Source organism: Phalacrocorax carbo, chromosome 1 (genome assembly GCF_963921805.1).
Source record: "Phalacrocorax carbo chromosome 1, bPhaCar2.1, whole genome shotgun sequence".
NCBI classification, from domain to species: Eukaryota; Metazoa; Chordata; class Aves; order Suliformes; family Phalacrocoracidae; genus Phalacrocorax; species Phalacrocorax carbo.
In genome coordinates, this window is record NC_087513.1 from 192,627,157 (window position 1) to 192,640,646 (window position 13,490).

Below are 13,490 nucleotides of genomic sequence, written 5' to 3' on the forward strand. Positions count from 1 at the left end.
ACAAAGGTGCTGAGATCTTTTGGAACAACCAGCAAGCTGATCCTCTGCCTCCTCCAAATGACAAAACTGCGATCCAGCTCCTGCCTCGCCCCGCTCTGCATCAATACTGCCCCTGCGCCTTTCAACTGTATTTCACAAACCCCTACATACATTCCTCTTCTCCCATCTTAGTTTTTGGAGTTGGGGCTTTTTTGGGGGGCGCAGGCAAAGTGTTTCATCATCTTTTGAACTCACTTTTGTTTCTTCACACACTACACTTGCAGCAGACAAATGGTAAAGCTTGTTCAGCTTTTAAAATGAGTAGATAAGACTAGGCTCCTTGAAAGAGCAGGCAATTTGTACATGCAGTAATTATGTCCCCTCTACCATTCTCATGCTCTTCTTTCTTTATAATGGATTTAAGTACTCATTTCCACTATCACCAACTAATGTAATGGTTTTCTAGGATCTCTGACAGTCCAGACACTTACACTCTGACGACCTACCAGTGCTGGGGATTTGGGTGACAAGAGCAGATGGAAGAAAAAACAAAATCCATCTTCTAGACTTCTTCAGTTTTAAGACCAGTTGAGCATGACGCAGGCCAGCACCATCTTACTGAGAACGAATCTGAAGGCAAGCTGTGAATTAACACCACACACAGGATGGTCAAACTCCTGACAACAGCAGTAGCCCAACCTCTTTATGGAGTAATGCTGCCTTTTGTACCTTTTAAAGGGGTGACAGAGTCGGTAATAACTAGCAAGGTTCACTATTTATCAATTACTAGATGGAAGGCCCTAGCTTCCCAAGAACTGCCATTATATATAACTAGCTCTAACACAAAAATCCCCAAATACTAAAATCCTTCCTGCTAAAAAAAAAAAGGGGGGGGGGGGGGCAGCAGCAGATGGGAAGCAGTATTTAAGTCACTGTATCTTTAAATACTATCTAGGAATAGCCTAAATTAGCAGTATAAACTGGCATCGGTGGTGGTGGTTGAGTTTTTAATTCTCTTGTGGGGTTGTTTTTTCTTTTTTCTGTTGTTTGTGTGCATTTGTTTTTCTAAGCTTCAGTGGCTGCCTTTAGTCTTACAATGCAGAGTGAGGGCCAGTGTATATCCCACCTTTCTGGACAGTCTATATCAAAGCAGATGAACGCACACCCCTGGGTAGTCACAGACAGACAGTGTAAAACACTCTTTCAGCATTTGTTGTTCATATTTTTACAATTTATTTTGCCATTTTAAAGATGTCACATACTGTTTTAAGAGGTGGAAGAATATTTGTTAAAAGTTGAAACCCTACCCTTGATTAAACCACAGCCAAAGGAATGATCTTTACCTGAACAGCATTATGTATGTTGGAAGTGAGAGCCAGCAAGTGACCTTGCTTTTTATAGGTATATTCCTTCTAAACAAAGTGTTCCATGTTGTCAAACTGATGTACAAGCACCACAGAAGTATTGCTCATCCACAATTTCAATGCAACTGCTTACAAACAAGGGTCAGAAAACATCCTGTGTCAGCACACCACAGAAAACAGTGTGGCTAAAAGAAGCCAGACAAACAGCGAGGTATATAAATCAGTAGGCAGAACATACATGCTCAAACTGGAACTTACCACAACATGGAAAGAACGTCTTTTGCTTACAGCCTTGCCCATGAACAATCAAAAAGCAAGCATGCGGCATCCATGTTCTCCCTTCTTAATGTCAGCTTACAAATACTGCAAAGCAACTACGATCTTATATATTTTCCAAGGCAACTTGTCTTTCTGAAAGGCTAATGTATTTTATACGGAACTAAACATTAGTTCACTGCGTTTTATGTTAATAGCAAAATAGAATATTTGACTCTGAACTAAACCCACATGCAATGAGGCATGGACAAGTAGACATTTGCAACATTACTGGCATCATGACACAACATCTGCTGTACAACTTCAAGCATCAGAGTTAGAACATCATGTCATCTAGTCCATCCTCCATAAACTTCTTGTAAATTGCCATAAACTTTGCTACAAATGCTTCCAGATGATAAATGGCTTTGCTGCCCAGTTGTAGGCGGTGTTCATAGAAGGCCGCCATCTGTGCAACTTCTCCTTTCAGTTGTCCATCACAGTTATTCAGAAGTTCTGTCAGGAGGCCCTAAAAGGGGAAAAAAAAAACCAGGACAGTATTTGAAAAATTATATATTTTTTGTTAAGAGGATAACCTAATTTCTCTGAAAATAGCCCAGTTATGACCAGCAGTTCACTCATGCACCCAACAGAAGAGACATTCAAGAATCATTACATCACCTATTTGACAGAACTAGATTCATGGAACCATGTCTTTTCAGAACCTTCTTTCAAGATAAATTCCTCATGTCAAAATAGGTGTTACCTTTTGTGTTCTTAGATGGAAAAAATAATGTATAGGAATTACTTATACCTTAATAAAGAAGATAAATTAACCTCATCTCCAAATAATATAACATCTATTGCACACAGGCACATGGCCCTGAGGACTTTTACCAAGATAGCAAGTGTATTAAAACGACTGACTTCCTATCTCAACAGCATTGAGCACGAAGAGAAACAGCATTAATAAATAACAAGAAAAAGGCTTATTTAAATTTTAAGTATATCTGTTCGTATTTATGTACATATGTATGCGTAGACACACACAAGATACAATACTTTAGTCATTACAAAAACCGAAAATACATTATTTCAGATCCAAGACAGCAATAAAATCATTGCAAATTCAACTCTATTAAAATAATCAGGATTAAGTGAGAAACATCTGTAGACCATTACAAGTTTATGAAGAGGGAGTGGGTAGAGAACATCCACCTTTGGCCTGACAACAACATCCTCAAACAGGGCAATGTAGGACCCACTAACTTACCATAAGAAAGGAAGGTTAAAGAAATGCCTAACTACCAAAACTGTCAGAAAACACAAATCAGTTCATGTGAAAGGAAATTTAGTATCTTGTAATTATGTCTGATGGCAAAGTCCACCTAGGGCAAGTTGGAAACATTAGCTGTAATCTTTGTTCTGCTCAAGTTGTCTTCAGCATCCTTTCATCCTGCCTAAAATAAAAACATGCATGTCCCATTTGCTTTTTTCTCTCAATACTCCTGTCTTTGAAGAGACCTGCTGCTCTAGCATCCTTCAGAAAAACTCTCTACTAGGACACTGCAGATATTGAACTTACAACATCACCACTTTTACAAAAGAAAACAAACTACATCAAAATGAGCCCATAAAGTACGTCTATGCTTCAGTATGGAAACTGGCCTGAGAAACCTTTCAGGGGGACAAAACATGTCCTCCTCTGTTTTTACTCAGCTATGATGCTGCTGTTCTGTGTTCACAGAACAAGTTTTAGTAAACCATTCGACAGAGGTGTGAAGGAAGCTGGCAACAAAAATAAACTAGACATTTATATTTTCCAAATTAGGGAACAGAATCTTCCTGCCCCCAAGTCTACACAACTCAAAGCCTAATTAGTCTAAGTATTAATTATCTGAGGATCTTGAGAAGTGAATGCTATGTATCAGTGTTTGTAGGAGCAAGGTCTTTAACTACTGCTTCAGAGCAATAACCTGGATTATTTTGGTTACTCCAGTGGAAAAAAAACACAACAGTAAAGTATCTTTTGGTCACTCATGTCTATTTGGAAAGGACACGGCTTTTCATCAATATCTGGATAATTTGTGATGTTTTGGTGTGTGGGTTTTTTTTTAACTTCAAATTGAGACTGTCATAGCACTAATATTCATAACACATTAAGAGCTAGATAGCTGAATTACCTTCATTATAATCTCAGGAGGAATGCAGTGTGTCAGGAGTTCATAAAGCCGTCCACGGACCTCTAAAAGCCTGTTAGAAAGACACTACAAAATATCAGAAGTATGTCCCCAAAGCATACGAATGTGTTTTCACTTTTTGCGAACATGCTGCAGGAAGAAATCAACCTAAGCAAAGCCTTTTTTTTTTCTGTTTTTGGTTTTATGTGTTATTTTAAACCCAAAAGCACTGCACAAGTCAGACAGCTTCAATTCAAATGCTACATATCACCTTTTATTCAAAACAGTAAGATAAGTTATATATACTCTAGTTACAATTGTCTCAGTTAATCTAGAAACTACGAGGCTATTAGAATTTCTCAGGCTTGTCTCCCTTTAATTCCTCTTCATATCTAAATTATTATTCATACTTAAGATTACTGAGAAGACACCACAAAATTCATTAGAGCCACAAGATTCATTTACATTGTTTTTCCATCCACATTGTAAGATGCGGATAAGATGATTAGGTGGCAGAAAGTGACAGAGTTATCAATTCTCAACTATCAGAGGGTCAGAGGCTACAAGTATTTAAATTAAATACAAGAATATAAGTGACATCTCATGTAATATATGGAACAGACTAAGAGGATCAGGCTGTGTATATGACACAAAGATGGATAAAGGGGACATCTCCTAATGTGCTTAAAAAAAGCGATATCTCATTTCCAGTTCTTTTACAAAGATGCATTATGCTAACGACAGTGAAAGAGAAGCCCTAAATAAAACAAACCCCAACACACCACCACCCCTTCCCCACCCCACCCCCCTACCTCCCCCCCCCCCCAAAAAAACACAACCCAGACAGCACAACATGCAACTAAACTTATGCTCACTTTTGATTACAAAGCTTCAACAGAGAAAACCAACAATTGTTTCAGTTCCTGAAGCTCATTCAGCCTCCTCTGGTAATTTTAAAGCTCACTTCCTCTAGCTGCAAAGTACCAGCTCCAGTAGAAATGCCAGAAAATTACATATAACTAAAGTAAAGATGCCACGTTTTTAAATATAACTTTTTTTTTCAGTTCAGGAGTACACCAAAACCATAATTTATAGCTGCAAGCAAGTGTATTCACCTACCTTTGTGGTGTCTGTTGACTGACAATAGCATTTGCAGTTTCTTTCAAATAAACTTCCCAGTCCATCTCAGGAATGTCTTGATCAGCGGTAAAAGGATACCTATATAATAGCAATATTTTTAAAAAAATTAAATCAAAGCAAACTGTCACCTATCTAACAAAGTTCATTTATGTGTCTGAGAGTATAATTTGCATTAATTTTTAGCGGTGACTTACTGTTGTACCCTGCAGGACTCACACATCAGGAGTGCTTTCCGAAGATTCCTGCCAGATTTCTCTGCAAGCCTTTGAGCCAGCTCCTGAGGAAGAATCAGGCCTTCTTTCTTACACACACTGGACAAGACCTGGCAGATCTAGATGGGAAGCAGATAGCAGGGAGTGCAACACTTAGCAAACAGTTTAGCACCGAGAGATTCTCCTGTTTGAAACATTTCTGAAACAGGGATGGACCAGTCTTTCATAAGACATGCTTGACAAGTCACCCACCACAAGAAAAACTAGGTCATTTTGTGGCAGTAAAATATTTCATAAGCCCACAGCAAGAATTTATCTAGTAAGAAGTTTTAAATAACTTATTTTTGCTTCTGTTTCAACATACATCTTCAATGCTGGGAGCAGGCACTCGCACAGCCAGGCATCTGCTTTGAATAGGTCCTATGATTTTTGACATGGAATTACAGCACAGGATCAACCTGCAGGTCGCCATATACTTCTCCATTGTTCTTCGCAAAGCATGCTGAGCATCTTTAGTGAGTTTGTCGACTTCTGTTAGCAGCACCACTGAAAAAATATTAAAAATAGTGGGTTTTATTAGTATCAAATCTTTCTAAGAAAATTAGCACTTTGGCATACAAGCGATAATACCAAAATAAATGATACAAGCAGAAAAAGGCAGCATGGGCCCACAGGCAGGAAAACAAAGGTTAAGACAACCCGTGTGCCTCTTTGACTGAATAATCTTCTGCTCCTTCACACCCTATATTCATGTCCCGAAATGTCAATTTCTTCAGAGCAGGGCCTGCAACACTTCAGTGCCAAGAAATAATTCACGCAGAGGTAGAAGCTTTCACTTTGATAATTAGTACAGTAACTTTTTAAAGGGATTTTGAAGTAAGAAATGCAAAAGAATTTATGGCATAAGGACATATCAAAAAGCAAAAATTTCTTGAAGACTCCCCTCAATACATTTCCTATTTAAAAGCCAATGTCTCTAGCTTAACTAAGAAGTAGTAGAAAGCTGCCTTGTTATGGTAGATGCAGCACCTTTCCATGGTCTTTTAAAGAAAACAAAAAAAAAAAAAGAAAAACATTGCAAAAATGCTTCAGGAGACACCTAATATGAAGCAGCTAACCTGACTGGCTACCTTCTGCAGGTTCCTCCATAGGCAACTCATAGATGGCTGATTTCAGTACTTTGAATGGTCCAGTAAGAACAGCCTGGAGCAACAAGTCAGCCCATTACTCTTTTGCCATTTCTTTTCTGGTTGTATACACAGCTGAAGGAGACCAGTAAGCTTACCAGATACTTTGAGGTGCATGGTATGATTGCAACTGTAAGGATATATACACCAGTAACTGGTACAGCCAATCAGTGTCTAGCAGCTTAGGTAAAATATAGTATTTCCTGAGAACAGTGAGGAAAACAAGACAAAGTACTCAATCCATGACCATTTTCTGCTAACTTCTGCTCTGCTCTGTCAAGATTTCATCTCTCCTTCAATCTCTTCTTACATAGTTCTGATTTTGCATTCATTTAGTAATGGGGAGGAAAAATAAGCCAGTTGCAGCAACATGTTATCTTGGAAAACTCAATGAAAGCCTCCTCCATTTTCTTACCCAATGTCCTTCTGTACACTATGGATAAAACACTTCTAAACTTTGTGCCTAAGATGCTCATCCCCCAAAACGTTACAACGAGTTGGCTAACACCTAACTTAGACAGCACTGTTTGCCATAACATTATCCGGCTCCTCAACTCAATATTAAGCCTCAGTAGCTTATATCTCAACTACTACTGTAGATCACTAAACTAAGTTACAGTGCATTCCAATGGTAGACTTAGAAAAAAGACAGCAGGAATCCCACTTCTGTCTGCCCAGCCACAGTCCTTCAGCTACACCCTGTCCTCCTAAGAAACCAACACAAGAAAACCTCATACTGAGCATTTAACCACTCAAGATACTCCACAGTGGAAGGAAAATGGGCAGTTGTTTAATTTGGGAACGGTTCATGCAGTATACAGGTACAAACAAAACAGTCAGCTGAAATCTCTGAAAAACAAGTTTAAAAAGTACTTTGACTGGTTTTAACTGTTTTTACTCACCTTTAAAATCTCGCTGAGTACTTGTCTCAAGCTGTTGGGATTGTGCTACTGTCTTCAAGAGTTCCTGAATTACTACACGGTCATTGTTTCCTGCATCACTGTTCCAGGAGTTTGAATAAAACTTGTTTTAAAACAACTTTATACCGCATATAACATACATCCTCCTAAGCAGCTCCTTGGTCAACTGACTAAGTAAGAATGGCAAAGAATTCAGAAGCTGTTGAGGTTAGAATTAAGCTCAACACACATATTTTGTTGAGAGTTACCTTCTCAATAATAAAAACAACCCAAAGCTTACACAGGCACAGCTGACTTAATAGTACTGTCTTGGGAAGTAGTGAAACTGTTGTCAAATATTTTACTAACTCTTTAAAACATAACATTTTTCTGGTATGAGAAATCTGAACTTTTGTTACTTGTGATTTGGGCAAAGACACATAATGTGAACGCTTTTACCCATTATGGGAAGGAAAATTAAGTCTAACCAGATAATAGGATGCCTGACTGAAAGGACTGATGTAAATGCATAGGGTTTTTTCCCCTGAAAATTAGATGTCATGCTACGAGAATCCTATACGCTTACTGTGAACTTCAATGGCAGACATAGTGAAATTAAAAGAGTTACTAGTAAAAGATTGATACTCAGATACTATTATAGCACAGATTATTACCTTTTTTTCCTCTTTGAAGGCAGGAAAACCTGGGGAAATACTAGATTTCCTTCCTGCCTCTTTTCCTTACTACCCCCTAGAGTAGCACTGCACAGCTTCCTCAGTCCCTTGGTCAGCAGCTCAGCGAGTTGGCTCAGATTTGACAACCACTGGGGACTGACTTGCAAGCTAGATTACTGGAAATGCAAAGGAAAAGAAGGGAAAACCACCTGACTCTTTAGCATCCCCAGACTACTGTCTTCACAGAGGCAGCAGTAGCTCTGCAATATTTCACTGGCAAGCATATGAAAAAGGCATTTGTCTGTCCTCTTCTAGTCACCACTTAACCAGACCTTCCCCATTCTTGCCAAGGAGAAGGTAGCAGAAGGTACAGAAGGATATTAGCTGAACAGTTCACAGTCTGCTGAGTGGGCTATGCTGACATTAACTGCAGAGATCTGTCCTTCAGCAAGGGAGTAGGCCTGTGATTACAGCACAAAAATACAAAAGCAAAACAAAACAAGCCAGTTCTACTTATGAGCTAGGCCAGATTTTGGAAATGGAAAGTGATTAAAAAGTTTCCTAACATTTAAAGATAAATTATTCTCCACAGTAACAGAGCACCCAGAGTATAATTTCATGGTGAAAGATTAACCTTGATATTATGTGACTACACCAAGCATTCCAAGAAAACAATGAACAAAGGCAGTTACCACACAAACATGTAATTTTTGTTATTCCTTATTCTTTCATTACCCACTTACTCAGCAGAACCCCTTTTAAAGCATCTACCTAAGCTAGCCAAGTGGCCAGCAGAAAACGCTTTGGAATTCAGACAATATCCTCCAAAAGGAAGAAAAAAAAAGAGCTCTATCTAATCAAGTTCCAAAATAAATTCAATGTCTGCAGAGTCCTTCCCAGAAGTTAATTTCCTTCCCCTGTTAGCCATTTATCATGTTCTATGTTACTCAAGATACACAACATGATTTCACAGTATTATAATTCAATCAAACTTCACAGACTATAGCACAGCACACACGGGTTCACTGTCTGGTCAGACCAAACATGACAATTGCTTGATCACTTAAAGCCTATGAATCAATATATTAATTCTTAATCAAAACTCAGCGTTACTATTATATACAGTAAGCAACAGAGCAGTTCTACACTTTCAGGATTTTTATATTTAAAGTGAAATACAATTATTTTATATGTTTCAAGCTAAAAGTACTCTGTGGAGAGTAACAGAAGTATTAGTATTAGGTTATTAGAGCAGAAGATTAAATGGTCAGACACTTTTGTATCACCAAAATGACATATTCAAACAGTTAATTACCAATAGAAGTCTCAGCTTTAGTTATTTGGGTCTGTATTAGAGTACCAGCAGATATTCACTAATCAATACACAGGGATTAGCTTAGCTGCAGAACAAGGTGTTAGAGGAGACATGGTACATGAGAATAGCTTCTAAAATGCAGGGCAACATGAGAAAAGGTTTAGCAATAAGCACAAAGCTAAAAGCTACGTCAGGATACACATCATCTTATAATTGCAACCCAGACAACAAAGCCAACACAACTAAGGCCTCCCAGCACACAATGACATTTACTCTCATGTGATTTAAAGGAACATTAAAGGGTTTCAGGTAAATACAAGTATTTACTTTGGGTCAGTGAACTATCACCAGCAATTTCACAACTGTCAAAGAAGACATACAGTACACCATTATAGCCTCTGTCGTTTAAGTCAACAACTGACCTCACTCATGACAGGATTCCCAGTATTTTTGGTGGTATTCTTTCCTGTGCTCTAAACTCCCTATTTTAAGACTTACTGGGTAAACCTCACTTACCTTCAAATCACTTTATTTTTTTATTTTTGAGAGAACTAACAATATGAGGGTGTTGGTTCCAATAGAAGTTCTCAGTTTCAACTTAAATGGTTAGATCTACGAATGCAGAATTGTTTCTGTTACCTAGTCCTCAACATCAGCATGCTTATGTGGCTAGTTAAGCAGAACATTACTGTCTTTAGTATACAGCCATCCAAATTTTTGTTCATTTAGAGCTGCTCAATTAAAAACCCTCTCCCTGCTCCCATTTGCAGTCCAAACCCATAAACCATTATCTAATCTGCTCAGGCAATAAATTGGGCAGTCAGACCCTTATATACCCAGGTTGAAACCACTTGCAATATGACCAGCAGCTTATATATGAAGTGAGGCATTTTACTGTACACTTACCTTGGGTTAACTTCAAGGTGGTAATTACTTGCAATGGTGCTAATTTCAATTTTCTTTTTAGAAGGTGCCTGTGTAGAAAGAAAGCATATTAGATTTCAAAGTGTGCTAAAAAACTGATGCAAAAATTTATCTTACAGATTACAACTGGCTAGGTCACAGGCAAATCAGAAGTCTCAGAGATCAAAGAACTGCTGAGACATTAGACTTGCACATCGCCTACCCCCCAACCCCACCTCCAAAGGAGGAGTAGTGACACATCATCCAGCCTGTAAAACAATAACAGTAATGATTCTTATATCAACACATAGTGCATATTACTGCATACTCCAGTTACTCAGTTTTGTAACAAGAAGTCTTATTATTAGAATCAGCCATTCAAAATAATTTATACTTTGCCCCTCCAAATAAAAGTTTTGGAAGCAAAACCTCTGGACAAGCCTGAATAGCCTGTTTACTTCTCTTGCCAAAGGATTTCAAGTCTACACTGTTTAAAAAAAGCACTAGTATTTATATCACCACTGAATTTAGGCCTGACAGTTAGATATAGCCTACACTTGTATCATCAAGTCTAAATATTATATTTGTTCCACTACTGAGAATTAAAAAGCAAGCACTGAATAACCTACTTATCAACAAAGCTTGATAACCCCTTGCTAGTTAAGCCATCCATAACAAGAATTTTGAATGGATAATATCACCTTTTAATAATAAGGTATTTAATAATTAAATACCCAAGACCAAGGCAGATTAGCAAAAAAAGAATTTTAATTTATATTTTTTTGCTAATGCTAAAACTGGCACAATGGGAATGAGAAAATAAGTTAAAACTTGCATATATGCAAAAAGGAGTGCTAGTAATGTTAAAAATGAGGGTTAGTTTACAGACAAATGAAATTCTAGACATCTAATTGAGACCTGGTCTATTGCAACACATAGTATTGCCTAAACTAACCTGTTAAAAAAAGATTTTTAAAAAACCAAAAACCACCCCAACCACAAAAAACAGCCACAGAAAACAACAGAATCCCCACTTCCTCCCACCCATGAAGACCTAAGGAACAAGGACATCTGGCAAAAATATTTGTTCATGTAACCAAAGTAGTCTGATTAATTGCATAAAAGACCTTAAAGATACTGAGCGAAAAAAATTATTTTTAAAACTCAAATAAATATAAAGACCTCACAACAGAAATACATCAGATAATGAATATCCACGTTACTTCACAGCAGATATGAGATTTAATTTTACCGTTATACTCTGATGCTCAATCCTCAGTTTTTCTACACCTGCACCGTACAATTCCCTTAACAAACACATTATTCTTGTCTTTTTTCCAGCTCCTGATGGTCCATACACCAACAGATGAGGGAAGTCACCACACTGAACCTAAACACAAAGCAACAGGATTAGCTAGATACAACAATATTTTCTTTGTAAGAAAGTATCCATCCTTCCATTCTCAACCCAAGTTTACTTTTCCAGCTCAGTCACAACATAATATCTAAATCTAAAACTGAATTCCTTTCCTGCAGCAATATTTCCTATAGAACACCATATTATTCTGAAGACCATACGTAACTCATTTAACCACAAAACACCTCACCCCTTAAAAAATCCCAAACCAAAACAAACCCAAAACCCAATAAGAAACCACCCTGTCATTTACATGCTTTCCAGGGTTTCTAGAGCAACAGCTGCAACACACACACAATAAAAAGGATTAGAACGAAGTTTAAAGCAGACATATGCACACAGAATTATGTATATATATACACATATATATAATTACTTCATTGTTTCATTTGCAAGCCTTCAATCTGGGCAAACGAGTAATACCCTGTATTTAAATTATTTCAGTAGTCTGTTTCTTGAAGAGCTAAGAAGCATGACAAATTTACATCAGTTAGATATAACAGTCATAGAGAAACACTGAGTGAATCAATCCAGCAGTCTAGTGAAGAGAAGACAGCACATCTGACAGGGGAAGCAGTCCTCTAACATCCAAGCAATTACATAGCCCTGACCGTCACTCCCAGCTGCTCACCTCAGAAACTTCAGCTAACTTTAAGTAAACCAAGTAAGCCCTATTCTCAGAGATACTCATCAGACTCAGCCAAAGCCAGCATGAAGCACAGATGCACACCACTCCTGAAAGAGTCAAGCCACCTATTCCCTCGCAGCCTTCTCCTCAGCGTTAAAGGCCATGCTCCCGAGGAGGGCACGACGCCAGCGGACCACCTTCCCATCGGCCGGGCAGGGAAGCTACTCCGAAGGCTGGGGCCTACACCGAGGGAAAGCTCGCAACCCCCACCCTGCAGACCCAGCTCACGGACCGCGGATCCCCGCTGGGGAGAGGAGAGGGGCTCGGCGGCGGGCTCGCCTCAGGCGGCCGCCCCCAGCCACGGCGGGGAGGCCGCAGCGGCGCAGAGCCGCGCCCGCCAGGGAGGCCGCCAAGCGCCGGGCGGCGGCCCGGGCGGCCCCTCACCAGGTTGCGGAGCTGCGCCGCCTGCTCGCGGTGGTAGTCCAGCCTGCCCAGGGACCCGGGACGGTACTTGTCCACCCACAGGCTCATGGCGGTTGAAAAGCGCGCGCCGCCCGCCACAGCACCGGGCCCACAGCGACAGGAGGAGTGCCCGATACGGCGGCCGCCGAGGGACAAGACACCGTGGCGGCCGCCGAGGGAGCGGAAGCGCGCTGCTGCTCCGCCCCTCTCCGGCCCCACGAGTGGAGCCCGGCGGCCGCGCCTCGGCGCGGGTTTTTTTACTCCCTCCCAGATGACAGTTTTTCCCTCCGTGTCCTGGCGGGTTTTGCGCGTGAAGCTGCAGAGCTCGTGGTCGCGAGGGCAGCAACGGCCGCCGCGCGTGTTGAGGGCGTGCACCGCCGGGCCGTGAGGTCCTGCGTCTGTGCGGGGCGGCTGTGCGGCACTGGTGGGACCCGGCCACGGCGCTGGGGATGCACCCAGCAGGGCCAGGCAGCGCCGCCCCAGCTCGCCCCAGCGCCGCGGACCGCTGCTGCCTGCTTACGGCAGCTGATCTCTTGCTATTTCATAGAATCATTGAGGTCGGAAAAGACCTCCGGGATCATCAGGTCCAACCGTCAACCCAACAGTACTGTGTCTCCTAAACCATGCCCTGAAGTGCCACGGCTACGCATGTTTTGAACACCTCCAGGGATGGTGACTCCACCACCTCTCTGAGCAGCCTCTTCCAATGCCTGACCACTCTTTCAGTGAAGAAAATTTTCCTAATATCCACTCTAAACCTCCCCTGATGCAGCTTGAGGCCATAACTAGTGGTAAACTCATTATTTTTGCTAATCTTAACTCTTTTTTAACGAATCATACGCAGATACTTCACGCGAGTGGTAGTGCCATGCTGG

At 40.4% G+C, this 13,490-nt stretch overlaps 1 protein-coding gene across 3 annotated transcripts; it reads right to left on the minus strand.

The window, feature by feature from the left end:
- Positions 1-1,188: 1,188 nt before the first annotated feature.
- RFC3 (replication factor C subunit 3) lies at positions 1,189-12,807 on the minus strand. 3 transcript variants are annotated; one of them, XM_064441023.1, is made up of 9 exons: positions 12,598-12,807; positions 11,361-11,498; positions 10,112-10,179; positions 7,220-7,317; positions 5,495-5,676; positions 5,113-5,249; positions 4,898-4,996; positions 3,782-3,851; positions 1,189-2,127 (listed from the first exon to the last, which is right to left on the minus strand). In XM_064441023.1, the coding sequence occupies exons 1-9, from the start codon at positions 12,682-12,684 to the stop codon at positions 1,936-1,938; spliced, it is 1,071 nt and encodes a 356-aa protein (XP_064297093.1). In that variant the 5' UTR covers positions 12,685-12,807; the 3' UTR covers positions 1,189-1,935. The 3 variants fall into 3 exon arrangements, with proteins under 3 accessions (XP_064297093.1, XP_064297095.1, XP_064297094.1); XM_064441025.1 differs by lacking the exon at positions 12,598-12,807 and adding an exon at positions 12,279-12,402; XM_064441024.1 differs by lacking the exon at positions 12,598-12,807 and adding an exon at positions 12,157-12,231.
- Between the last annotated feature and the right edge of the window lie 683 nt (positions 12,808-13,490).